The sequence below is a fragment of the Scylla paramamosain genome, chromosome 31 (genome assembly GCF_035594125.1).
Source record: "Scylla paramamosain isolate STU-SP2022 chromosome 31, ASM3559412v1, whole genome shotgun sequence".
Lineage (NCBI taxonomy): Eukaryota > Metazoa > Arthropoda > Malacostraca > Decapoda > Portunidae > Scylla > Scylla paramamosain.
This window is the reverse complement of record NC_087181.1, coordinates 16,384,000-16,411,499: the sequence shown is the minus strand read 5'-3', so window position 1 is coordinate 16,411,499 and position 27,500 is coordinate 16,384,000. Positions and strand designations below refer to the sequence as shown.

At 41.2% G+C, this 27,500-nt stretch overlaps 1 protein-coding gene across 1 annotated transcript in view; it reads right to left on the bottom strand.

The window, feature by feature from the left end:
- Positions 1-27,500, bottom strand: part of LOC135088723 (neuroligin-2-like) — a 58,021-nt gene that overhangs the window by 19,803 nt on the left and 10,718 nt on the right. The window contains exons 2-3 of the mRNA XM_063983690.1: positions 8,794-8,991; positions 534-727 (exon numbers count right to left, since the gene is read on the bottom strand). Coding sequence (XP_063839760.1) covers positions 534-727; positions 8,794-8,991 — 392 coding nt within the window. The remainder of the gene's footprint in view (positions 1-533; positions 728-8,793; positions 8,992-27,500) is intronic.

The following is a 27,500-nucleotide window of genomic DNA, read 5'->3' as shown; positions in this document are numbered from 1 at the left end:
AGAGAGAGAGAGAGAGAGAGAGAGAGAGAGAGAGAGAGAGAGAGAGAGAGAGAGAGAGAGAGAGAGAGAGAGAGAGAGAGAGAGTTTTGGGGAATGAAAATGTAAAAAAGAAAATAAATAAATAAATAAAAATATAAATGTAAATGCAAATAAAAAAAAACTTTGATACGAAAAGATCTTTAAATCAATGATAAATAAACAGACGTAAAGAAAGACAGGTGGATAAATAGAAAGATAAGAAAAAAAATGAAAAAGAATCACAAGAAAAATAAGAAACAGGACAGAAATAGAGACAGACAACAAGAAACTGAGAGAAACAGACAAACAGAAAGACACACACACACACACACACACACACACACACACACACACACACACACACACACACACACACACACACACACACACACTTAAACCCACAAACACACCCACATCCCCCCCAACACACACACACGTACCCACAATCCCACACACCCTCTCGAACCTACCTTTCTGCATCCCCTCCACCTACATACACACACACTAACACTCACCTCCACCTGGGCTTGCATAATCACATGAAGGGACTTGGTGCGCAGACACTTCTTGAGTTCATCGCCTAGAGGAGTGTGGGAGCAGTTTACTTCCCTGGCCAGCTGCCGCGTGTACCTGGTGGGGTTGCTAACAAGGGACCACGGCGCCAGGGAGGAGCCACTCATCAGGATAGCTCGGTGGAAGAGACCTGGGCCTGGGGAAGTGGAAGGAGAGGGGTGGTGAGACTGAGTGGTTGAGGGATGCATGGGTTTGTGGATTGTATTGAGTGAGTGAGATTTGGATATGGTGAGTGAGTGGAGGGGGAGATTGAGTGCTAGAGGGTGGGTGTGTGGAGTGTGGTGTTGATTGAGTGAGTGAGTGATTGATTGATTGAGACATAGGGAGTGAGTGGAGGAGGTGGTGAGACTGACTGACTGCCTGACTGACTGCCTGACTGACTGATTGACGGACTGACTGACTGACTGACTGACTGACTGACGGACTGACTGCCTGACTGACTGACTGACTGACTGACTGACTGATTGATTGAACGAATGAGTTGTTTTCTTTGAGTGAAAGGATTCTTCACATAACACAGCACAAGAAACCAGATTTTTTTTAAGTGTTCTGTCACAGCGAATAATAAATGCTTACTAAAATACAAACAATGATAAAGAAATTCCACTTTTAACCACCAGAAAAAAAAAGAAAAATTACACAACACACCACAAGAACCCACATATTTACAAACCCACTAAAAACAAACAAACAAACAAACAAACAAACAAACAAACAATACCAACCAAACAGATTTTCACCCCTCACGAACTCCAATCTCCACACAACGTACCTAGGGCGGAAGTCAAGATTTTTCACCGTATATATTTTTCCACATTGTCTCTAATAAGGAGGAGGAGCGAGGCGACGGGGGATGCAAGGCAAGCGCTCCCTGGTAACTTAATGAGGCTTTACTGGCGCGGGCACAAACACCCTTGAAAAACAATATTGATCTCTCGCGACCCCCTTGCTTGTTATAGTTCTTGTATAGGAAATGGTAACTCTACTTTTCTCCTCTTCTACCTTTTCTCCTTTTTCTTCTTCTCTTTAGTGACATCCTTCCTCTTCTTTTACTGCTTTCTCTTTTTTTCTTTTTCTTACTTTTCTCCTCTTCTACCTTTTCTCCTTTTTCTTCTTCTCTTTAGTGGCGTCCTTCCTCTTTTACTGCTTTCTCTTTTTTCTTTTTCTTCTTCTTCGTCTTCTCCTTATGGTTCTTGTAGTGAGGAGTGGTGTTTTTCTCTTCTATCCTCTTCCTCCTCCTCCTCCTCCTCCTCCTCCTCCTCCTTCTTATCTTCTTAAGAGTGTTTATTTTCGTCCTAATTCGTCGTCTTATTTCGTCTATAGATTCAGAACTGTTTTCGTTTCCTTTTCCACCTTCTTTCGTCTTCCTCTCTTCTCTCTGGTCTTCTTTTTTCTCGTCTTCATTGCTGCTATTAGTATCTCAAAGAACGCAAACTGACAGAAGCACGAGATCACACACACACACACACACACACGCACACACGTACCTATAGACTCACTTTCAATACATATTCTCCCTCAACCTACAAGCACACTGACGCCCACAGACAGACACGTCCCTCTAGCTTCTTTCAATGCGTATTCCCACTCTCAACACCTCACGTATTCCCACACTCTCAGCACCTTACACATTAAAATTTTCAGTGCCCAGAGCTAAGCGGCCACGTATTCCTGTCACTCCTCGCTCCTCAAAAATGCCACAACCATACGTACATATTTTATCGTCACTCCCACTTCCCCGTTCCCCGTTCCCTTCCTGCCCAACATCAAGTATTCCTGCCTGAACTGAGAGCGCGGGAAGATACGGCGCTTAGCAACTGTGTGTGTGTGTGTGTGTGTGTGTGTGTGTGTGTGTGTGTGTGTGTGTGTGTGTGTGTGTGTGTGTGTGTGTGTGTGTGTGTGTGTGTGTGTGTGTCAATTTGTGGTTCATAAAATCTAATCTCATGTGTGTGTCAATTTGTGGTTCATAAAATCTAATCTCATCTAATCTGTTTGAGAGAGATGGGCCGAGAGCGAGAGAGAGAGAGAGAGAGAGAGAGAGAGAGAGAGAGAGAGAGAGAGAGAGAGAGAGAGAGAGAGAGAGAGAGAGAATTATAATTTCTGCGTTTTTTCGATTTTATTTGTTTCAGAGTAAAATTTTCACTTCCCCTTCGCTTTTTATTTTCGTTGTTTGTCTGAAATTCATCTATTTGCAACATGTTAACTTTTAGACATACATAAGGGAGACAAAAATAGAGAGGAAAGAGAAAATTCCAACATACGAGGGGAGATATAAAATAAGAGGGGCAAATTTTAATCTTTTTTGAGGGAGACAAAAAAAAAAAAAGACAATTCAAACACGTATTTAGAGATTAAAAAAGAAAAAGGAAAAAAGAAAATAGAGGAGATTTAGTCTTGTGGAGATGAGAAAAGGGAAGGTTCCAACAAATCAGAGGAAACAAGAAACAATTTTGTAATGGAAGAGAAAAAAAGAAAAAAAAAAACGAAAAATCTCTAATATACGCGAGACAAAAAGGAGAAAATTTCATGTTATGGAAGAGAGAGAGAGAGAGAGAGAGAGAGAGAGAGAGAGAGAGAGAGAGAGAGAGAGAGAGAGAGAGAGAGAGAGAGAGAGAGAGAGAGAGAATCAGGAAGTTTTAACAAGTTCTAAAATGTGAAAATAAAGTGAAATGGAAAACATCTAAATAAAATGAAAATAAATGAAATAAAACTTTTCCTTCCTTCCTTTTTTTTTCCTTTCAATTCCAGTCACCATTCCCTTCCCCATCTGACCTAATATGACCCCGTGACCTTCGCTGACCCCAAGGAGCACACGCCGCGCCTCTCCTTCGCCGCGTCCTTCATCTTCAAAGAGGGAAATTTCTGAAGTTCACTTAAGCATTTCAGAATTCGACGTGGTCTCCCTCGTGAGCAAAAATGACACGTGATGGAGCTGATTTTTCTTTTATTTTTTCTTTTATTTTTTTTATCAGTACTTTTTTTTGCTGTCAATATTTTCCTTTTCATTTTTACTTCATTTTTTTTTGGCTTTTTTTTTTTAACTTTATTTACTTTCAAGTTTTTTTTTTAACTATTTACTCTCAATAATGTTTTATTTTTTTATCATTGTTTTGCTTGAAAGTTTTATTCTTTTCTTTCTTCTCTCAGTTTTTTTTCCCATCACACATTTTTCCTCTTTAATTCGCCTTTCTTTCTATTCTATGGTTATCATCTGCTTTCTTTTCCTCTTCTTATTTCTTCGTTTTTTTCTATATTTTATTTTACGATTCTGAGTGATATTGTTTAAATTTTCATCTTATTAAGTGAAAAACACTCATTCAGCATTAACTTTTTTCTCTTCTTCTTCCATCTATTAATTCGCCTTTCTTTTCTGTAGTCATCAATCTGTTTTCACTTCTCTTCTATTTTCTATATCCTTCTAATTCCCTTCTTATTCTTTCGTTTACTTCTCTTCATTCCTTTGTTTATTTTTCAGTTCATATAATTTATTCATTATAAAAAGATTCTACTTCTTCTATTTTCTATTTCCCTCCTTTTCTTCTTATTCTTTCTCTTATTTCTCAGCATTTTGTTTATTTCCTATTTCTTTCATCTATTTTCTACCCTCTTCTCATTTTCTTCCTAATTCCCATATTTTTCAGCATTATTCTGTTAATTTCTCAATTTTTCTCATTTATTTTCTACCCGCCCTGTCATTTTCTTCCTATTCCACTTATTTCTCAGCATTCCGTTGTTCATTTCTCAGTTTATCTCATCTCTTTATGTTATACAATGATTCTATTTTATATTATAGATTTTTATGTCATCTTACTAAGTGGCGCAACATGACATTAATTATTCCCTTCTCCCTTTCGTGTTGGCTCTCCACTAACGTCTAAATATACACTTGGTACAACTTTCACACCTCAGAACGTCACGCGTCACCTGTGGCCGTGACGTCACCGCGGTTGCTTCTCACCTGTTGACGCCGCACGCCGCCTCTACCTGATAATAGAATTAATTACCGAAATTAAGACCGCTCTGCTGCAACCTCTTCTGGCCAAAGTCGAAAACAGGATGGAGAGTAAATACCTTCTCTCTCTCTCTCTCTCTCTCTCTCTCTCTCTCTCTCTCTCTCTGTGTGTAAAAGCTTCCTTGACTTTAATAAATATAAAATGTAAAGCAGGTTCGTAAAAAAAGAAGAGAAAAAAGAGGAAAAACTGTGATACGTAAAAAAAAAAAAAAAAAAAAAAAAAAAAAAAAAACCTGAGTATAAAACTTGACGATGTGGCTTCAATATTTTTCCCTCCATTTTCCTCCTCCTCCTCCTCCTCCTCCTCTTCTGATCCTCCTGGCTTTCATGCTCCTCCTCCTCCTTCTCCTCTTGCTCTTCTTCCTCCACTTCTTAATCTAAATTGAAGAGGATGTGGTTGGCATATTTTCAGGATCACGAATAGAGACTTAGTTAGGAGTAAGAGTCTCTGGTAATGAAGCCCCTTACGGCACCTTTACCTGCATCTCACCTGCCCCAGACCCTCAGCGTCCCGACACACCTGTGCTCCGCCTCACCTTCTCCTTATCTTGCTCGTGGTAGTAATTGTGGTATGGTGTTTTTCAGTTTGTCGTCGTTGTATTTGGTGGTGGTGGTAGTAGTGGTGGTGGTAATAGTGTTCATGTTGTTGTTGTTGTTAGTATTACTGTTATGTCTATTGCTACTGTATCACCACCACCACCACCACCACCACTACTACTACTACTTCTATCACAATTTTACTTTCCATTTTTGCTTATTCTCTTATTTTCACCAGATGCATTGTGTACTGTAGGTCAAACTGGCCTTTTGCAAGCTCTTTACATTCATCAGGGGCTGCCACGTGTAGGCCTGATGGCTTCGTGTAGCTGCCCTTACGTTCTTGTGTTCTCTGCAGGTGTCTTGTGTAGGTTAACTAGTCTTTGTTCTTTCTTTGTGTTCTCAACAGTTTCATTTTGTAGTTCTTATTTCTCTATGTTCCTTATTCTTTATGTTTCCAGAGTTTCCTTGTATAAATTAACGGGTCTTTAGTAGTGTTATTTCCTTGTTCTCAATAGTAGTGTAGATCAATTTGCTTTTTTGTAGTTTTCTTATTTCCTTATGTTTTCGGTAGTTTTCCTGTAGATCAGCTAGTCTTTTGTAATCTTATTGTCTTATGTTTTCGTGAATTACAGTTTAGAGAGAAAATGCTGCGATTCTTGTGCGTCTTGTTCATTTCTCTAAGTAGATGAGAGGCGGATGAGTTAGTGTTATTCCTGCTCTTATTCTTAATCCCTGAGACACGATGGCTTAGGAACACGTCTTGGTATTCCCCGCAAGTAGTAGTGAGGGGGGCTTACTGAGTGCAGGAGGAGGGAGGGCTTGGGTCTCTCCTCCTCTCTCCCACCTCTGAAAAAAATTCTATATTCCCACAACGTACTTAAGCTGGAGAAAAGAGAAGCGTTTATGTATTTTTCGGCTTACAAGTTTTTACTGTTATTGCCCTCCTTTATTTTCCTTCTTCGGATTCTTTTTGTGGCGTGAAGGAAGAGGAAACACCAGCAGACTTGTTGCTCCTTACCAGACTGTTTGTTGATCGACTTGTAAATGTTTGTTGTGATCATCCTTCCTTATTTTCTCTCTCTCTCTTTTTTTTTTTTCTGGTTCTTTTTTGTGAGTTAAAAGAGGAATAAGCATCAGCAGACTTGTTGCCTCTTACGGGGTTTTTGTGGCTTGGTTAAGATACTATTTTTTGAGTAAGACTTGCAGTATAGTAAAGGCGAAAGGCTTCTCCCCACCAACCATATCATAAATGTCGATATAATGGCAGGTTTGTATACAGTAAAGATTAACCTTCTCCACACAATGATGATCTGGCAGTTTCTCCTTCTCGTTTTCATCTTTTCTGTTCCTTCTCTGGATAAAACTTCACATTTGTTGATAAGATTTGGAGAGCGAGAGTGAAAGGTTTGTATTCGTAAACACTCGCCCCCTTGAGATAATGATAATTTAGTTTTTTCCTCCTTTTCATCTTTCCTGCTCCTTTTTCAGACAAAACATCACATTTTTTTGATAGAAGAGAGATTTAGAGTGCTAGAACGAGAGAGAGAGAGAGAGAGAGAGAGAGAGAGAGAGAGAGAGAGAGAGAGAGAGAGAGAGAGAGAGAGAGAGAGAGAGAGAGTGGGGCTTGGAATCAGCGGTCGGGGAGCTAACTTCTCAAGAGGCATCCGCTAAAGAGGATAATTGACACCCTCGGAACTTGGCCTCTGCGTCAGGAAGTTTCCCAAGGGTACATTCTGACCCCCCTCTCTCTCTCTCTCCCTCCCTCTCCCCCACCCACTCACTCTCTCCACCTGACCTAACGAAGCTGTGAAGAGGAGCAGGGAGGCACGCCACCTTTTCCACCTGGAGTAAAAAATAAATGGGAGAGAGATGCGTGAGAAAAGTGAAGGAAGGAAGGTGTGAATTAGCGTGTCAAGGTGTGAAAGTGTTTACCTGAGTGAGAGAGGAAAGTGAGAGAGAAGTGTGGACGTGTTTTCGTGAGGTAAGGTGAGAAAGATGCGTGGCAGGTGCGTGGGAAATTTGAAAGAGTGTTAATGAAGAGTTTGTAAAGGTGTGGAATGGTTGAATATATAAGAGACAAGACGATAGAAGGTCTGGGAAGGTATGTTTTGATGAGCTCAGGTAAGAAAGGTGAAAAAGAAACGTGGTAGGTGAGCGAGAAATTTGTAAGTGTTAGTGAAGAGTTTGTAAAGGTGTGGAATGGTTGAATGTGAAAGAGAAGAGACGATAGAACGACTAAGGTCATGTGTTTTGATGAACTCAGGGTAAGAAAAGTGAGGTGACTTATGACAGGTACACGAGAAATAAGAAAGTGTTTTATCCAATAGTTTATGAGGGTGTGAAACGGCTGGGTGTGTGTGAGGGGAAAGCATTATAAACTGTAAAAGAATTGGAAGAGTTTTTAGATGAACTCAGGTAAGAAAGGTGAAAAAGATGCATGACAGGTGAGTGAAATATTTGAAAGGGTTTTAATCAACAGTCTGTGAAGGTGTGACATCGTTGAATGTGTCAGAAAAGAGACAGTAGATGAACTGAGAAATTGTGTTTTAATGAGCTCAGGTAAGAGAGGTGAGATAAAAGATAGGAGAGTGTTAATTTGTAGCATGTGTGGAGGTGTAGGGGCGGTGGAGTGCGTGGTAGAGGAGAGTAAAGAGTCAAGTGGAGTAGGAGTAAGTAGAGAAAGTAGCGGGGGAGTGCGTTTAGGTAAGGTGTGGAAGAGGTTGTGAGTGTACGAGAGGAGATTTAAAGGGAATGGGAAGGTGCATAGGTGTTCTCAGGTGTAACGAGACAAAGAACACTGTGGGAAGTTTTTAGATGGAACATGATAGTGTGTTTGTGTTTGTGTGTGTGTGTGTGTGTGTGTGTGTGTGTGTGTGTGTGTGTGTGTGTGTGTGTGTGTGTTTGCCGAAGTGCAGCAAGGCGTGTGAAGCAAGATGAAGCGGCGGGGCGGTGCACGGCAGACAAGAAAGGCGAGGCGGTGGAGAAAGAAACACTTTGGGGAGCGTGTGAAGAGAGGATAATCACCAACCCGGAATTGCCGAGCTGGGTAAACGATGCCGGGATATCAGCACGGGGACAAGAGGGAACACAAAGGGAAGAACAAACAGGAGACGAAGGAACACAATGGCAACAGACAAGCAACAGACGGACGAAGGAAGAAAGATATTTAGAGTACATATCTTGAAGTGCATACTAGTCACATCATACACGTAAGATAAAAAGACAGGAGGAAGACGCTAATTGACCAGAAAACGAGTATGAGCAGGAAAACTTAAGAATCGGCTTAAGACACAAGAATTGATGGAAAAGATACAAGATTTGGTGGAAAGTAAAACAAGAATTGGCGGGAAGACACAAAAATTGTCAGGGAGAAAGACACAAGAATTGGCGGAGGACAAAAAGTATTGACAGAAAAAAGACACGAGAATTGGCGAAAAGAAAGACACAAGAATTGACAGGAAGATGACACAAGAACTGGCGGGAAAGCAGACACAAGAATTAGCGAAAAACAACAAATATTAGCAAAGAAAGACACAAAAACTGACGAAGAAATAACGAAAAACAGAACACATACTTTAAACCCAATACACAACGCACCCAAACCACACCATACACAGAAAACACCCTTAAAAACACAAACAAACACTTACTCTGGGGTACAGCCTTGGAGGTCATGAGGAAATTGATACAAGCGGCTCCAGTACCGTGGCCGAAGACTGTCACTCTGTCAGGGTCGCCGCCAAAGACTGCAATGTTTCCCTTGAGCCAGTGTAGAGCCGCAATCTGGTCCATGAGCCCATAATTGGTGATGGAGCGAAGGTACGGGTTCTCATTTGTGTTGAGGAAACCTGCGGGAGAACAGAAGAATGAGAGCTTGGTTCGAGGACAATAAATCTGACAAAGTGGACATTAAAATTGGCGGGGTGAATGAAAGACTGGTAAGGACATTAATAGTGGCGGGGTGAAAGGAAGAAGGGAGATAAAAGGCTAAGATATTGGTAGAAAGTATGATAAGAAAGTAGAGGGAAAAGACATCAGAACTGCCAGAAATAAAGACGCAAGAACGAGTAAGAAAAAAAAAACACAAGAATCAGCTGGTAGAAAAACACAAGGCTTGGCAGAAAAAGAGGAAAAGAATTGGAGAGAAAAAGACACAGAAATCGGATAAAGAAGACACAATAACTGACAGGAAGACAGGCACTGAAAAAAAAAAGAAAAAGAAAATGAGCTGAATAAAACATAAGAACTCCCATAAAGACACAATATTTGGCAGAAAAGAAAAAAAAAGAATTAATAAGAAAAAATACACAAAAATTAACAGAAGAAAGACACCAATTAGCAAAAACACACACACAGCAAAATAATGTAAACTTTAATTTTTTTTCGTGTTCTTTCCTTCCATAAATGTGAGGATAGCAAAGAAGGGGATGACAAGACTGAGAAAGGCAAGGACTAGAGGGAGCTATGGAAGAAAAACAAAGGAATAAAGGATTAGAGAGAGAGAGAGAGAGAGAGAGAGAGAGAGAGAGAGAGAGAGAGAGAGAGAGAGAGAGAGAGAGAGAGAGAGAGAGAGAGAGAGAGAGTCAGGGTAAAGGGAGAGGAAGTGGCGATGCTGGGTGAGGTTTTAAGGAAGATGTAGTAAGGTACTGTGTGTGTGTGTGTGTGTGTGTGTGTGTGTGTGTGTGTGTGTGTGTGTGTGTGTGTGTGTGTGTGTGTGTGTGTGTGTGTGTGTGTGTGTGTGTGTGTGTGTGTGTGTGTGTTCAAGGGCTGCATCATATTGTGGTTTTCCTGTGAATAAAACCCACTATGATCATTTTTTTTATGTCACTCCTCCTCCTCCTCCTTCTCCTTCTACTACTACTACTACTACTACTACTACTACTACTACTACTACTACTGCTCCACATAACATCTCATTAAGTTTTACCAATATTGTAGAGCTGTAACCTGTTGGAATGTGGAGAGAGAGAGAGAGAGAGAGAGAGAGAGAGAGAGAGAGAGAGAGAGAGAGAGAGAGAGAGAGAGAGAGAGAGAGAGAGAGAGAGAGAGAGAGAGAGAGAGAGAGAGAGAGAGAGAGAGAGTTGGTACAAGTTCCCTACAGCACAGTTCTCCTAAGTCTTCCTCACGTTTGACAAATGTTGCAGTGACAATTCAATCCAGGAGTATAATTATGATTTTTCACACTGATACATCTTCACTTTGTCCTTTCCTCCATTTCCTACTGTTTATTCACTTTCTCCATGTCCAAATACTGCAACTACCAACCCTCTCTCTTTCTTTCTTTCTCTCTCTCTCTCTCTCTCTCTCTCTCTCTCTCTCTCTCTCTCTCTCTCTCTCTCTCTCTCTAGTCCTCCTACTCCAGCATTCAGATCCCCTCTCATTTTCCTTGCTCACAAACTCCAAGGCTTCCTAGGTTATTAATTTTCCACCAGATCTCCGCATCCGCAACTGCTCCTAATCTTGGCCACTGAACGTAACTCAGGGATCAACTTAAAACCGCCGGCCACACACACACACACACACACACACACACACACACACACACACTAAAAAAGAAGTTAAAAAAAGGGGAAAATTTACATAATACTGAAAGCTTCTGGTAAGAGGGGAGAAAGGGAGGGGGAAGAAGGGATGAAACCTTCTCGTTGGGGGGCTTAGTGTGTGTGTGTGTGTGTGTGTGTGTGTGTGTGTGTGTGTGTGTGTGTGTGTGTGTGTGTGTGTGTGTGTGTGTGTGTGTGTGTGTGTGTGTCAGTGAGTGGGAGAGAATGTATTTTTGAACAGGCTGGCTTTGTGGTAGTGACAGGCTGTGGCTTCCATTCTGTTCCTGCGCCAGAAGACGAAGAGAAGAAAGCAAGAGTTGGAGATGAGCAGAAGAGGGAGAATACAAAGGAAAACAAAGGAAAGCCAAGCAGCAACAGACCTTTTGGTTCTTGCAAGGCTGTTTGGTAACTACTTCCAACTAGCTACAGGGAAGAGAGACATGACAACACAACAGAAGGCTCCTCCCCACCCACCAATCCCTCCTGCTTGCGCTGGCATGGAAATTGTTGGGAAAAGTACCATGCAGTATGGAAAAACTGATATGGTATTTTCACAGGAAATTTAATTTATTGTTAATTTATTGAGTCACACTGCAGTTCCTGCCATTGTGACAATGACGTTACTTTACTTGTTATTTTGGTATCGTCTGCAAATTTACTTATTTTACAGTTGAGGAGGAGGAGGAGGAGGAGGAGGAGGAGGAGGAGGAGGAGGAGGAGGAGGAGGAGGAGGAGGAATGAGAAAATTAGATGATGAAAAAGAAATACGAGGCAGAGGATGAGGATCAGGAGGAGGAGGAGGAGGAGGAGGAGGAGGAGGAGGAGGAGGAGGAGGAGGAGGAGGAGGAGGAGGAGGAGGAGGAGGAGGAGGAGGCGGCGGCAAAGAAGGAGGAGGAAGAGGACATGCAGTGAAGAATAAAGACAGAATAATGGAGATGAGATTTGCAGGAAGAAAATGACGGATGAGATGGAAAAATTTAAAAGCCAGGAGAGAGAGAGAGAGAGAGAGAGAGAGAGAGAGAGAGAGAGAGAGAGAGAGAGAGAGAGAGAGAGAGAGAGAGAGAGAGAGAGAGAGAGAGAGAGAGAGAGAGAGAGAATTATGAGTAAAGAAATCAGAGGTAAAGATGTTTTGAGTGTCGGTGAGTGAGTGAGTGAGTGAGTGAGTAAGTAAGTGAGTGAGTGAGTGAGAGAGGAGACCAAACACCAGAGAATTTCAAGAAAGATGAGATGTTAATTATCAAATATTTCAACGTCCAACCAACAAACTTTGCTTTAATTAGTGTAATCAAGTGTATCTTTCCCTTAGTGGCTTAGAGAGAGAGAGAGAGAGAGAGAGAGAGAGAGAGAGAGAGAGAGAGAGAGAGAGAGAGAGATTTATCATACATCGTAATATTTCTTGAGGTTTTCTTTACTGAAAGTTGAAGAAGCAAGCAATTTATGTGGATGAAGGAGGAGGAGGAGGAGGAGGAGGAGGAGGAGGAGGAGGAGGAGGAGGAGGAGGAGGAGGAGGAGGAGGAGGAGGAGGAGGAGGAGGAGGAGGAAAGAGTAAAGACGAAAAAGGAAAGAGGGAAGAGAGAAGCGAAAACAACCATGAACTGAGCGAAGGAAGATTGGAATAGAGAAAATAAAAAAAAGATAGGAAGGAGGAAACATGACAAGAAGGAGAGGAGATGGAAAGATGGAGGAAGGAAGGAGAGGAAGTGGAGGAAAGGAAAATGATAAGAGGAAGAGAACCTCATTGGAAGATAATTGAAAGGCGAAGAAGGTAAGAAGGAAGAAAAGGTGATTAGAGGGAGAGAAAATGATAGAATGAAGGAGAGAGAAAAAAAAAGTATGAATGGATGTAAGAAAAATGAAAGAGGAGAGAAAATAAAGAAAAGAAACGATAACAGGAGAAATGAAAGAATAACAAGAAAAAGCAAATTGGGAAGAAAAAAAAAACATCAAGAGGAGGAGGAGGAGGAGGAGGAGGAGGAGGAGGAGGAGGAGGAGGAGGAGGAGGAGGAGGAGGAGGAGAGTGAGTGAGGTACCTGGCTGTGTATATTAATTAAAGGTGTCTAACAGTGTTCTGGAAGTTTACAAGTGTACTCAAGGGACACACACACACACACACACACACACACACACACACACACACACACACACACACACACACACACACACACACTACAAAGTTTCAACAAGCCGCGAACAAAAGAGTAAAATAAAAAAAATCCAGAGAGAGAGAGAGAGAGAGAGAGAGAGAGAGAGAGAGAGAGAGAGAGAGAGAGAGAGAGAGAGAGAGAGAGAGAGAGAGAGAGAGAGAGAGAGAGAGAGAGAAAAAATAGCTTTGTGTCTTTCAAGGACTCGACCTTTCCCTCTCGAAGTAAATATTGTAGATATCTTGTAACTCTCCTCCTCCCCCTCCTCCTCCTCCTCCTCTTCCTCTTCCTTCCTCCCTGTTATCTCTTTCCCTTTCCCTTTTCCTTTTTCTATTCTTCATCCTTCATCCTTCATTCCTTCATCCTTCTTCCCTTTTAGTCATATCTTCCTCTTACTGTCCTCCTTTTTTTCTCCTTTTCCTCTCCCTTGTCATCTCCCGTCCTTCTCGTCCTCCTTCCTTCCTCCTCCTCTTCTTCTCCTTGTTCTTGTTATTCTTCTTCAGTTTCCTTCTTTCCCTTACCTTTTCCTGTCATTCTGTCATCTCCAGTTCTCCTCCTTCTCCTCCTACTCCTCCTCTTCCATCTCTTTTTGTTCTTGTTCTTCTCTTTCATCTCCTTTTCTTCTCCTTCTCCCGTCATTCCCAGTTCTCCTCCTTCTCTTCTACCATCTCCTTTTCTCCTATCATCCACCTCCTTTCATCTCCAGTTCTCCTCCTCCTCCTCCATTCCTTTTCCTCCTTTTCCTGTCATTCTATTAACATAATTTCTCCTTCATCTTCCACATCCTGTTCTCCTTCTCCTCCACCACTGTCTCCCTTTCTCCTCCTATTATCCTCCTGTTATCTCCCATTCTCCACCATCATCATCTTTCCTTATCCTGCCTTTCCCAGTGCTCTTATTTTATTTTTTTTTCTTCCTATCTCCTTTCTCCTTCTACTTCTGTCATCTCCCATCCTTTTCTACCATCACCATTATCACCTATACTCTTTCTGTCATTCCCAGTTCTCTTGTTTTTGTCTTCCTCCTCCTATCATCCTATCATATCCTATCTTCTGCCACCACTACCACCACCACCACCACCGACTCATTCCATTACTTCCTTGCCTGCAGCGGTCCTAAGTGAACGCCTCCATCTGAACCCTCGCCAAGGAGACAGTGAGGATGGCTCGTGGATTGTTCCTTGATTCTCCCTTGAAGACGCCAACCAGTGTATTCTCTTATTGTATGTTTGCGTTTTTTATTTATTTATTTTTTCGTTTTCTTTTTGGTTAGGGTCGTTGTCTTATTCGTGAAAATTATCTCTTTTATTTTGTATGGATGTTTGATGCTGTTTTTTTTTTCTACTTTTTGTTTTCATTCTTTTTTTTTGTTTCGTGAATTATTTTTCCTCTCCTTCAAGAACATCATTGTATTTTTATTCTTAATTTTCTCTTTTTCTACGTAGTCTTAAATCTTCCCTGCTTACTCGTGCACTGATTTTTCTCTTTTCTTTTTTGTTTTCCTTCTCCTTTACTTCCCTAGTTATTTATGCACTGTTTCTTTGTTCTTTACGCAAACACAGTCTTTTCATCCATCATCAAGTAAACAAACACTGTATCTCGCTGTATATTATGCTATTTGTTCATTAAAAATTACTTCCCAATACATTTTTCGGTTCCTTTTTCCACAATTCTCTCATACAATTCCTCTTTCGTGCACACCAATCAATCGTTCACAACCTTTAAATCTGTATCTCCACATTTGTCGCCCCAACACGCCACCAATGCTGTCAGTAATCCTGTTCTCTCCTCATCCTCTGTCTCACCTCGCCGCCTTGAGCTCCCTCGCGTCTCAGTATTTATATATTTCTTCCCCTGCTGGCTAATCTAACCTAACTTAGAATCTCGGCGATCTAAAGCTTTCTCCAACTCAAGACTTCCCAGATCTTGCAACTTTTCAACTGGGGCGATTTTTTTTTCCCTCGATTTTCTTTTTTTCTTTTTTCAACTGGGATATTTTTTTTTTACTGGAATATTTTTCTCATTGATTTTCCCTTTCGTTTTCTTCTTATTTTTTTTTGCTTTTTTTTAACTTTAATGTTTCTTTAGTTTCCTTTTTCTGTTTTTATTTATTTGTTTGTTTGTTTATTTATTTATTTATTTTTAAGAGTCTGCTATGATCGTGTATACTGATGTTGCATTTGAGGTTTCTACGTATGTATGTATGTATGTATGTATGTATGTATGTATGTATGTATGTATATATATGTGTGTATGTGCTAATATACTTAAGTAACGTCGAATATTTTTAGCTACTTGTGTATTTTTATCTCCTAATAAAATCTATAATACTAAGAATGGTCTGTCTGTCTGTCTGTCTGTAAGATTGTCAGTCAGTCTGTATGCCTATCAATGGCTGACAATAGATGAATGACAAAATGACTGAGTGACTAATTGATTGAATGAATGAATGAAGGTCTCTCTCTCTCTCTCTCTCTCTCTCTCTCTCTCTCTCTCTCTCTCTCTCTCTCTCTCTCTCTCTCTCTCTCTCTCTCTCTCTCGGTGGTGTTTTAAGAGAGGCAGGCGGGCAGAGAGCCTTATCCTATTCTATCCTCTTCTGCAACACGTATTTAGTAGTAGTAGTAGTAGCAGTAGTAGTAGTAGTAGTAGTAGTAGTAGTAGTAGTAAACAGAAAAGCAGATACCTTTATAACAGTGTAACAGATCTGGCTGCAAGGCGGACACAGTGAAGGATGAGGCAGAATCCTCCTCCCTGCAATGCTCTACATCACATCATTTTACTCTCGGGAACACAAGCCTGCCAGCCTCAAATATTTGCTCTGAAAATTTTCCATCGCGCTGCGGTGGTGGCGAGCCTGTGTTTGTCTGGGTCCTGCTGCCTCCCGCCCCGAGCCTCACCACCCCTCACTATCTCCCACCTCAGTCCAGCTAACCCTGCTGCTATTAATAGTGCTTCTGTTTCTTATACTACTGTTGCTATTGCTACTACTGCTGCTGCTGTTGTTGTTGCTACTACTACTACTACTACTACTACTACTATTACTACTACTACTACTACTACTAGCCTTGTTCTATTCTACTCTATTCTGTAACAAGTACTTATTATTATTATTATTATTATTATTATTATTATTATTAGTAGTAGTAGTAGTAGTAGTAGTAGTAGTAGTAGTAGTAGTAGTAGCACAAACAGATATCTTTATAATAGATTAATAGATCTGGTCTCTCTCTCTCTCTCTCTCTCTCTCTCTCTCTCTCTCTCTCTCTCTCTCTCTCTCTCTCTCTCTCTCTCTCTCTAACCTCTTCTTTAACACACCTGCCATTACTTCATTCCCTCTCTCCTGCCTGTCGGTGTTGTCCTTCACCTGGTCCAGCACTCACTCCTTTCATCCCTGAGCACTGAATTACCTGTATTCTTCAGGAGGTGTGTGGCGTTACTTAGGTGAGGGCACGTGGGCTGGCTTACCCTCATATCCCTTCCCTTAACGTGCTTTGTTGCGCTTTGTCACTCTGTTGGTCTTGCTGAGAGAGAGAGAGAGAGAGAGAGAGAGAGAGAGAGAGAGAGAGAGAGAGAGAGAGAGAGAGAGAGAGAGAGAGAGAGAGAGAGAGAGAGAATATAGATACGTTTCCACTCTTGTCAGCTAGTCACACATTTTCCCTCTTAGTTCGCTTTCATGCTTACCCCTTTAGTCTCTCTCTCTCTCTCTCTCTCTCTCTCTCTCTCTCTCTCTCTCTCTCTCTCTCTCTCTCCTGTTTTTTGTCATTCTTTTTTATATTCTGTTTAAATCCCCTTTCTATATGGCTTTTCTATATCAACACTGTCTCTCTCTCTCTCTCTCTCTCTCTCTCTCTCTCTCTCTCTCTCTCTCCTTTACCGTGTCATGTTCTTTATGCTTCCCCATTTTCTTTCTTCCACACCTATCACTCTTTACTATGCCAGTCTCCATTTGCCCCTTCCTTCTTTCCTTCCTCCCTCCTCCTCCTCCTCCTAGTCCTTCCCTTCCTCCTCTTTCTCATCCTCCACTTTGATGTTTTTCTTTCCACCTTCTCCTACCCTTTCGTCCTCCATTTTCCTTCTTCTCGCCTTTATAAAGTCCCTCCTTCCTCCTCCTCCTCTTCCTAGTTCTTCTCTTCTTTCTCATTCTCCTCTTAAAGTATTTTTCTTTGCACCTTTTCCTCTTCTTCTCTTCTCTTTTTCCCCATCTTTCTCATTTTCCACTTGAGATTTTATTATTTCCACGATTCTACCTTTTCTTCCTCCCTTTCCTCCTCCTCCTTCTCCTCCTCTTCGTCTTCTTCTTCTTACTCCTCCTCCTCCTCCTACTTTTCCCTTTATCAAGCATTCTGCACACGACAGGAGCTCCCAAGTCTCTCTCTCTCTCTCTGTGTCTTTCTTCCTCTCTCTCTCTCTGTGTCTTTCTTCCTCTCTCTCTCTCTTTCTCTCTACTTTGGGAAGACATGCACCGCCTCCCTGCCAACATGACACGTCCTTCCTCACAGTCCTTCCCAGCCCATCGCCCCTTCCTTCAAGCTACTGAATGTTTTGTATATATTTTTCATGCTTTATTTAATCGCGTATAGAAGTTGAGAGGGAGGGAAGGAGTATGCGATAGGAGGGATGGGTGGGAAAGAGGAAGAGTGAGAGATTTTATATTGTAGGGTTAGTGAGGAAGCGAGGATATTAAAAAAGAAATTGATAGATAAATAGATAAACTTATATATAGACAGACATGCAGTTTGAATGGTTGATAGATAGAAGGATAGATAGATAGAAAGAAATGGATATAAATAGATAGATAGATAGATAGATAGACAGAGAGACTGATAGATAAACAGACAGATTAATCGACTGAAAACAACAACAACAACAAGAGGGAAAGAAAACAAAAAGCACAACAAAAGTAAAATAAAAAAAAGTGAAAAAAAGTAAATAAATGAATACGAAAAAAAAAAAAAACTATACAGCTTTCCAAAATCATGTCAATCATTCATTCATTTTTCAGTGGGCAAGTTTAGTGAATATGAAAGAGTTTAATAGATGATGCAGCTCCTAATGAAGGCGTCAGTGGAAACGTGCTGGGGGGGAGAGATTAATGAAGGCAAGTAATGAAGGGGAAAAAAAAAGGGAAAGAAAGAGCACGATTTTAAAGAGAGAGAGAGAGAGAGAGAGAGAGAGAGAGAGAGAGAGAGAGAGAGAGAGAGAGAGAGAGAGAGAGAGAGAGAGAGAGAGAGAGAGAGAGAGACTAATGAAATGAATAACTGACTGAATGACTGACTCACTCTCTCTCTCTGTCTGTCTGTCTCTCTCTCTCTCTCTCTCTCTCTCTCTCTCTCTCTCTCTCTCTCTCTCTCTCTCTCTCTCTCTCTCTCTCTCAATATTATCCCTTTCCTTCCTTCCTTCCTTCCTCAGTTACTTTCCATTTCTGTTTTCTATCACCACATCCTCCCCCTCTTTCTCCTCCTCCTCCTCCTCCTCCTCCTCCTCCTCCTCCTCCTCCTCCTCCTCAGCTGGCGGCAAAACGTCGTATCATTGCCTTGGGGAGTGTGTGAGGTTGCAAAAGGAGGAGGAGGAGGAGGAGGAGGAGGAGGAGGAGGAGGAGGAGGAGGAGAAGGAGGAGGAGGAGGAGGAGGAGGAACTTTTCTAAGACACTCCGGAGATATTTCTTAATCGGCTAAAAGACTTTTCCTCTCTCTCTCTCTCTCTCTCTCTCTCTCTCTCTCTCTCTCTCTCTCTCTCTCTCTCTCTCTCTCTCTCTCTCTGTAAGTGGAACTCGTGTGTGGATTTGAGACGAGAGAGAGAGAGAGAGAGAGAGAGAGAGAGAGAGAGAGAGAGAGAGAGAGAGAGAGAGAGAGAGAGAGAGAGAGAGAGAGAGAGAGAGAGAGAGAAATAGGATGAATGAATGAATGAATAGATGACAATGATGATTACTGATAGCTGACTGACTGACTGACTGACTGACTGGCTGGCTGACTGACTGACTGACTGACTGACTGGCTGGCTGACTGACTGACTGACTGACTGACTGGCTGGGTGGAAGACTGGAGGAGATGGAGGAGTGGAGGACAGGCGACAGGGATCCAGCAACATGTGGAAGTGTGGAGTGGTGTCAGCTGTGATGATGCAAGGTTTAGTGGAGAGAGGGAGAGAGAAAGAGAGGGAGGGGGAGGTGGAGGGAGAAAGGGGAGAGTTAGATAGACAGGGAATGGAGGCAGAGAGATGGGAAGACGTGAAATGGAAGAGAGCAGGTGGAGGGAGGAGAGAGAGAGAAAGGGGGAGGAATGGGAGGAAGAAGTGAAAGGAGATATGGATAAATAAGCGGGAGAGAGAGAGAGAGAGAGAGAGAGAGAGAGAGAGAGAGAGAGAGAGAGAGAGAGAGAGAGAGAGAGAGAGAGAGAGAGAGAGAGAGAGAGAGAGAGAGATAGGAAACAAGAACGAATGGCTGGTGATGCGAGAAGAAAAGGAGAAAGGGAGAGGGAGAGAAGGAAGGGAGATGTGATGAAGGGAGGGAGAGTGGAAGGGAGAGAGGGAGAGGTAACATTCCATTTGGATTATCGTGGGTTACCAGGCACTTGTTTAATATGCAAATTTCGATATTCACCACCACAGTCAAGCTCATCCCCTCACACCTCTCCCCTCTCCCTCTCTCCCTCTCTCCCCCTTCACCTCGTCCCTTCTCGATCCCCTACCCCTCTTCTTTTCACTTTTTTTCCTCCCCTTCATAGCCTCTGTCCTCTTCCAACTTTCACTCTTAACCCTTTCTTTATCTCCCCAAGCATATCCTTTATTTTTCCTCCTTCCCTAGTCTCTCCTCTCCCCTTTCCATTTCTCCCCTCTCTTCTTGCATACCCTTTCATTTTCTCTTTCTCTCTCTAGCTTGGGTTTTCTGCTATTTCTTTCCTCTTCTTTCTCTCTCCCTTTTCCTTCTTGCGTTTTTCCTCCTTTTCCTTCTTTTTCTCTCTATCCTTCCCCTTTTCTCCCCTCTTCTTTGTCCCTTTCCTCTTTTCTACCCAGTTATTTTCCCTTCCCTTGCCTTCCCTGCTTTCTCCTCATCGTTAGTGTTCTTCTTTCATCTCTCGTTTCTTCTCTTCCTCCCTTCATTCTTCACTTCTCACTTCCATCTCATCATTTATTTCTTCCCTTTTTCTCCATCTACTTTTCTCTCTATTTTTCCTCCCTTACGCTTCCTCTCTCTTTTCTGTCTTGTTTTTCCTTCCTTTCCTCTCTTCCTCCTCATTTTTCTTCTTTCTTTTTTCTTCTCTTTTCCTTCCTGCTTTCCTTCCTTCCTCACCTTTTCCGTTCCTCTCTTTACTCTCTTCTCTTTCTTTCCCTCCTACACCTCCCCTATCCATCCCCCCCTCTCTCTCTCTCTCCCTCCCATTCCCTCTCTCATTAATCAGTCGTCATATATTTAATCACGAAAAACACGATAAATAACGAGATAAAAATAGAAAAAGTGAGAAAAAAATGACACCAACAAACACACAGGGCATTAAAATATATTAGCGTGAAATGACAAGAGAAAAATGTGTGTGTGTTTGTGTGTGTGTGTGTGTGTGTGTGTGTGTGTGTGTGTGTGTGTGTGTGTGTGTGTGTGTGTGTGTGTGTGTGTGTGTGTGTGTGTGTGTTCTCCATGTGCTGTTTCTTTTTTTCTTCTTTGTTTATGTTCTTCTTTTTCGTTTCCTTCCTTCCTCCATACGATTACTTTATTTACTGCTACTATTACTACTACTACTACTACTACTACTACTACTACTACTACTACAACAGATACTACCACTACCACCACCACCACCACCACAATAGCTACTAAAACAATAACAAACAAAAAAACTCTAAAGCTAAGAAAAGAAACAAGTGGAAAGCAAAAACAACCCTTATTATTATTATTATTACTATTATTATTATTACTATTATTATTATCATTACCCAGAATTCCTCAGATAAACAATGCTCTTCTTCCCTTAGGTATGTGTGTGTGTGTGTGTGTGTGTGTGTGTGTGTGTGTGTGTGTGTGTGTGTGTGTGTGTGAGTGGTGGAGACGCCTTATGTCACCCACACCTGGCATACCTGGCCACACCTGCGGGCTAGACTTAATTAACCTTCTCCTCTCTGTCTTATTGGCAGTGATGTTAAAAGGAGGAGGAGGAGGAGGAGGAGGAGGAGGAGGAGGAGGAGGAGGAGGAGGAGGAGGAGGAGGAGAAGGAGGAGGAGGAGGAACTTTATTACACACCACTCAAATCTCTCATATCTACTACTACTACTACTACTACTACTACTACTACTACTACTACTACTACTAATATAACACCATTATTATCACCAGCACCATCACTAACAACAACAACAACAACAACAACAACAACAACAACAACAACAACAGCCACCACTACTACTACTATTACTACTACTTATCCCACCGTCACCACCACTACTACCACTACTACTACTACTACTACTACAATTACTTAAGTGAGTCCTCTCAATCAACCTTGTCCCATGAACTTCCACGCATCTCGAACTAACTACGATCCTCTTCGATTAAACTTCAGATATAGAAAGTTTACTAGCGAGAGAGAACACCTCCTATATGCACCTTCCCATCACCTGTTCTGTCTCAGCGCTTCCTTCCTTCCCTCCCTTATACTTGTTCTCCCCTTCCTTTCTTAACTCGTCTCCCTTTACCTGTAATTATTGTTCAGGTGTCTTGTTTGTCTTTTTGTTTGGTTTGTTTTGATTTATTTTCTTATTTCGTTCTTTATTTTTATTTTTTGCTGTTTTTTTTATGGGTTCTTAATCTTATTCGTTTTTTTTATTAGTTTTTCTTCTTGTCTCTCTTCTCTCTTCAGTTTTTCTCTTCTTTTTGTGCATTCGTTCTCTCTCTCTTTCTTATTTATTCTATTAATTTCTTTTCTTGTCCATTGCTATTCCTTTACATTTCTCCTCTTCCTAAGCACTTCTCCCTATCCTCTTTCTTCTATTACATCTGTTCCCTCCTTTCCTTACATGTTCCCTCCTTGTGTATTCATCTTTCCTCTCCCTTGTGCATTTCTCCTCTCCCTACAATTACACTCACTCTCCTTCTTCCCTTCCTCTTCCTTTAAAGACGTACATCCTTTTTCTCCCCAAGCACTCATTTCCTCAAACTCCCTTTCCCTCCCGTCTCTTCTCTTCCATTCCCAAAGCGCTGCCGTCTCCCACACGTCCCTTCCATCTTCGTCACTCTATTCCACCGCCTCCACTAACCCTCCACTTTCTCCTTCTCCTCCTCCTCCTCCAAAGTCCTCTACAGTTTATACAATGCGGTTCTTCAATGTGATTTGGTCTCCATTACTGTTCACCTGGCAGTCAGAATTTGAAGCTGGAGAGAGCAGGGAGTGATAAGACACGATGCTGCTTCCTCCTCCTCCTCCTCCTCCTCCTCCTGCTGTTTTTTTTTCTTCAGTCCTCCTACCTTTGTTTTTTTTTCTTTCACTTATTCCTATTTCACTAACTGGTTTTCATTGTCATCTTTGTTTTTAATTGGTTTTTTTTTTGTTTTCTTCTTCTTCTTCTTCTTCTTCTTCTTCTTCTTCCTTTTTCGTTAACGGGTTTTCGTTATTATCATCTTCTTTGCTTTGATTGGTCTGTTTAATTTTTTTCTTCTTTCCCTCTTTCATCCCTCGACTTCTTCTTCCTCTTCCTGATCTTCCATTTCATCATCTTTGCTTCCCTTCCCTTCCGTCCTCTTATTTTTTTTTTCTCAGCCGCTCCCTTTACTCTCCTCCTCCTCCTCTTCCTCTTCCTCTTTTTCTTTCTCCTCGTCCTCCTCCTCCTCTCCCACATCCTCCTCCTCCTACTTCTCCTCCTCCTCCTCCTCCTCCTCCTCCTCCTCCTCCTCCTCCTCCTCCTCCTCAGCAGAATCTCTTCACATGCTCTCTCAACCTGGCAATACTTAAGAAATATTACACCCTGACAGCTCTCTCTCTCTCTCTCTCTCTCTCTCTCTCTCTCTCTCTCTCTCTCTCTCTCTCTCTCTCTCTCTCTCTCTCTCTCTCTCTCTCTCTCTCTCTCTGAAGGGCAGTACGAAGTAAGTAATTGAGACAAGCGAAGAAGGAGAAGGAGAGAAAGAGACGAAGGGAGAAAGATTGAGATACATAGGAGTTGAGAGAGAGAGAGAGAGAGAGAGAGAGAGAGAGAGAGAGAGAGAGAGAGAGAGAGAGAGAGAGAGAGAGAGAGAGAGAGAGAGAGAGAGAGAATAATAAAGGTAAAAAATAATAAACGAAGGTAAGAACACATGACGATAAATTAGTGTAAATAAAAAGACAACAATAATAATGAGATAGAAAAAAAAACGCAATAATAATAATAATAATAATAATAATAATAATAATAATAATAATAATAATAATAATAATAATAATAATAATAATAATAATCAAATAAAAAGAAACAGCATATTAATAATCTAATATAAAAAAAGAAAACAAATAAACAAAACTAAGCTAAAAAAACATAATAACATTAATAACAATAATAACAATAATAATGAAAAAAAAGACGACGAAAAAATAAGGAAAAAACAAAACAAATAATAACATCACAACACCAATAAGACAAACAAACAAACAAACAAACAAACAAACAAACAAACAAACAAACAAAAAATACACGACAAAACGATAAACAAAGGGGGGGGGAAATATTCTGCTTAGCTTCCCTGACATCACAACACAGCAAAAAGGGCCAGCACCTCTAAATCAGGGAACATGTCCACTAATAACTACGTGTCAAAATTACTCACGTTAATCTCCACGCGATCCTGTGCAATATAAATGACACTAAATCTCATACGCATTATTATTTTCTGCTTTTGTTCTTTTTTCTTTTTTTTTTTCTTCTTTTTTCATGAATCTGAGTGTCGAGGAATAGAGAATTAATGCTGTTTTTCGTAATCTTTGTGTTAGTTTGTTTGTTTGTTTGTTTGTGTGGATGTGTACGTGTAGCTATGTTCCTCCCTCTCTCTCTCTCTCTCTCTCTCTCTCTCTCTCTCTCTCTCTCTCTCTCTCTCTCTCTCTCTCTTTTTCTATCCTTTTCTCTCTATCTATTTTTATTCATCTTTTTTGTCTTGTTGTCTTACTGATCTGTTTATTTCTCTCTCTCTCTCTCTCTCTCTCTCTCTCTCTCTCTCTCTCTCTCTCTCTCTCTGTGTGTGTGTGTGTGTTTGTACGTCTGTTCATCTCCTTCACCTTTACCATAACCAGTTAATTTAACTGTTTCTTTGTATTTATGCTCTTCTGGCTTTCCATCTGCCTGTGTCTGTCCGTCTGTCTGTCTGTCTGTCCGTCTGTCTGTCTGTCTGTCTGCCACCTTCACCTAACTGCCACCAAACCGTACAAAGTGAGAGAGAGAGAGAGAGAGAGAGAGAGAGAGAGAGAGAGAGAGAGAGAGAGAGAGAGAGAGAGAGAGAGAGAGAGAGAGAGAGAGAGAGAGAGAGAGAGAATGAATAACCACGTAAATTTAATAACAAAAAAATAAATGAAACAACATACACATCCTTATTCAGTGAAAATCGCCCATTCGCCCTTTCCCTTCCTTCCCTTCTTCCCTCCTTCGTGCCTCCCCTCCCTCACCATTAATCTTGTTCACCATCACTGCGAGAGTTTTTGGCCAACGTGGAATGCTTCAATTTATGCTCCCAGCCATTTGTGGTGCGGGTTGGCCCTATGCGAGCCTCTGTGTGGCACTCTGAATATTGGTACTGGCGAGGGAGGTTGCTTGTAGGGTTCCAGTGCCTGACCCTCGCCTCACCTTAATGCAGAGACAGGTGGAAAGACAGATTATGCTTTTGATAATGATAGGAAATAAAAATGAAAAAAAAATAGTAAAAAAATGAAGTAATGAACAGCGATGGTGGATGGATTAAAGAAATGAGAGTAAAAGAGAATGACGAGGGAAATAATGAACAGACTGATGGAAAGAAAGATTGAAGAGCAATTTATGCTTTGAGAATGACGGAAATGAGAATAAAAAAAAAAACTAGAAAAAAATGAAATAATGAACAGAGTGATGATGGAAGGATAGACTGATGGAAAGGAGAGTTAAAGATAACGAAAATGGAATAATCAACAGAAGGGAGTCCACGCTTTGATAACGGTGGGGAATAAGAAGAAAGAAAATGTATATAAGAGAAAGTGTGAAACCATTTTGTACCACACCAACTTCCCCCAAAAATCTGAACCAGACAAAATAAAATATAAATAAATAAATAAATAAATAAATAAATAAATAAAACAAATAAATAACAAAAAAAAACACCAAAATATATGCAAATAATGACTGAAATAACCAAGAGAGATGGAAAGATAAACTGGAGGCTACTTTAAAGATGAAAATAAGAATAAGAGTAAAAATGACCAAAAAACATGAAAAAAAATGTATTGAAAGGCAGCTTGCACGTAGATAACGATGGAAAATAACGATAAGAGAGGAAAAGAAAGTGAAACAATGAACAGACAGATGGAAAGATAGATTGAATGGCAGTTTCCTCTCAGATAATGATGGGAAAAGAGAATAAAAGAGGAAGGAATGTTAAATGATCCACGGAAAGATGGAAAAACAAACTGAAGCGAAGTTTGTGCTCAGATAATAATAAAAATGTGAATAGAAGAGAGAGACAGTTTACCTTGCCATGTTTATCTAGGCACTCATTCATTAACCTCTCAGAAAACGATAAAAAAGAGACCCCCCTTAAAAAAAATAAAACAGGATACACTTCATACCGTACAGAAATTGTTGGAACAGAGATACAGCAGAGAAAAGATTGAAAATATAGTCAATCTCCTTTTACGACACAATTTTAAGAATGCTCACCTCAAGAATAGGATCTGAAAAATCACACGCATTGAAGAAAAAAAGAAAAAAAAGTCTGCAAGTGGAAGAGATAAACAAATTTACTCATTACTGCAGCAAAGAAAAACTCTAAAGATACAACTCCAACAAGTCACCAGACGAGGAAACACAGTCACCAATTACCTACATGACTTCTGAACGACCTTGCCATCTATACACTAGGAAAACTCAATACCATCAGTAGAACCCAGAGGAGCGTGTATGCCTAAAGGGGACAGGAGGAGACGGAAATAATAATGTATAAAGGGATAATTCCTCTCGCAAGCTTCTGGATACGTGAGGGGACGAGATGTATTGTCACTGATATTGTAAATGACTCGGCCCAGAGTATATGGGGAGAGATTGTGATATATCGCACACTGCCTAGTTAGTAAATTACCTGAACAGATTGGCTGGAATGTGCAGAAATTAATGTGCAGTGAAGGGATTATGTGCTATGATGTGACTTGTAACATTTGAGAGAGAGAGAGAGAGAGAGAGAGAGAGAGAGAGAGAGAGAGAGAGAGAGAGAGAGAGAGAGAGAGAGAGAGAGAGAGAGAGAGAGAGAGAGAGAGAGAGAGAGAGAGAGAGAGCAGAGAGAATAACTGATACACAAACAGAATGACAAAGGCCACCCATCATATTCCAGGTAGACTGATTAGCAGGTATTACGAAGGTGACCTGAGGCGTAATGCACACAAGCACGTCTCACGCAGGCTTCCCTCACCCACCTCTTCCCCCCTAACCACAAGCGACTGTGTTCTACCGCGCTGCACGAGTATTAAGACGATATCTCCTGTCTATCATTGATTCAAGCGAACAGAGAGATGCAAAGACAGAAAGTGCCGCTCTGTCTATCCTGTGGCTTAAGTGATCAGGCTGACAGAGATGCGGACAGACACTGACGGTGCCCCCTGTCTATCAGATTCAGGCGAGGAAATAGACAGAGATAAAAAAAGACAAACAGGCAGAGGAATAAAAAGAAATACAAGGAGATAGACTGACAGAAACAAAGAGACAGACAGGCAGACGAACAGATACACAGAGATAAACAGAGACAAAGAGAGAAACAGAGAAACAAAGAGGCAGACAGACAGACAGACAGACAGAGAGGTCAACTTAGATTAGGTTATATTAGATTAAGTTAGGTTAGAATAGGTTAGATTATGCTAGGTTAAGTTAGGTTAAGAAAGACTACATTAGGTTTGGTTACGAGATACTAGGTTAGTTAGGTTAGGTTAGGTTAGGTTAGGTTAAGTTAGGCTAAGAAAGACTACATTAGGTTTGGTTACGAGATACTAGGTTAGTTTAGGTTAGGTTAGGTTAGGTTAGGTTAGGTTAGGTTACGTTAAGTTAGGCTAAGAAAGACTACATTAGGTTTGGTTACGAGATACTAGGTTAGCTTAGGTTAGGAGAGAGATTTCGTGTACGCGGCAGAAGTCCTTTCCTACCTTCCTCCCTCAAGGCAGAAACCGTAAAACCAAGGGGACGAAACTGAATCATTAATATATACGTATATCAACGAGGTCTTGCAGAGGAGGAGGAGGAGGAGGAGGAAGAGGGAAGAGGGCTAGGTTTCTGTATCCATATATATCCTTATAACTGCTGCAGGGTCCAGATTTCTGTCAGAATTTAAGAGAAAAGAGTGTGTACTGATATTCCTGAAGGAGGAGGAGGAGGAAGAGGAGGACGAGGAGGAGAAGGAAGGAAAAAAAGGGATGTTCAATACCTTAAGAAAAAAAAATATTTACAGTTATTGCTAAAGGAGGAAGAGGAGAAGGGGGAGGAAGAAGAGAGAGGCAAACAAGAC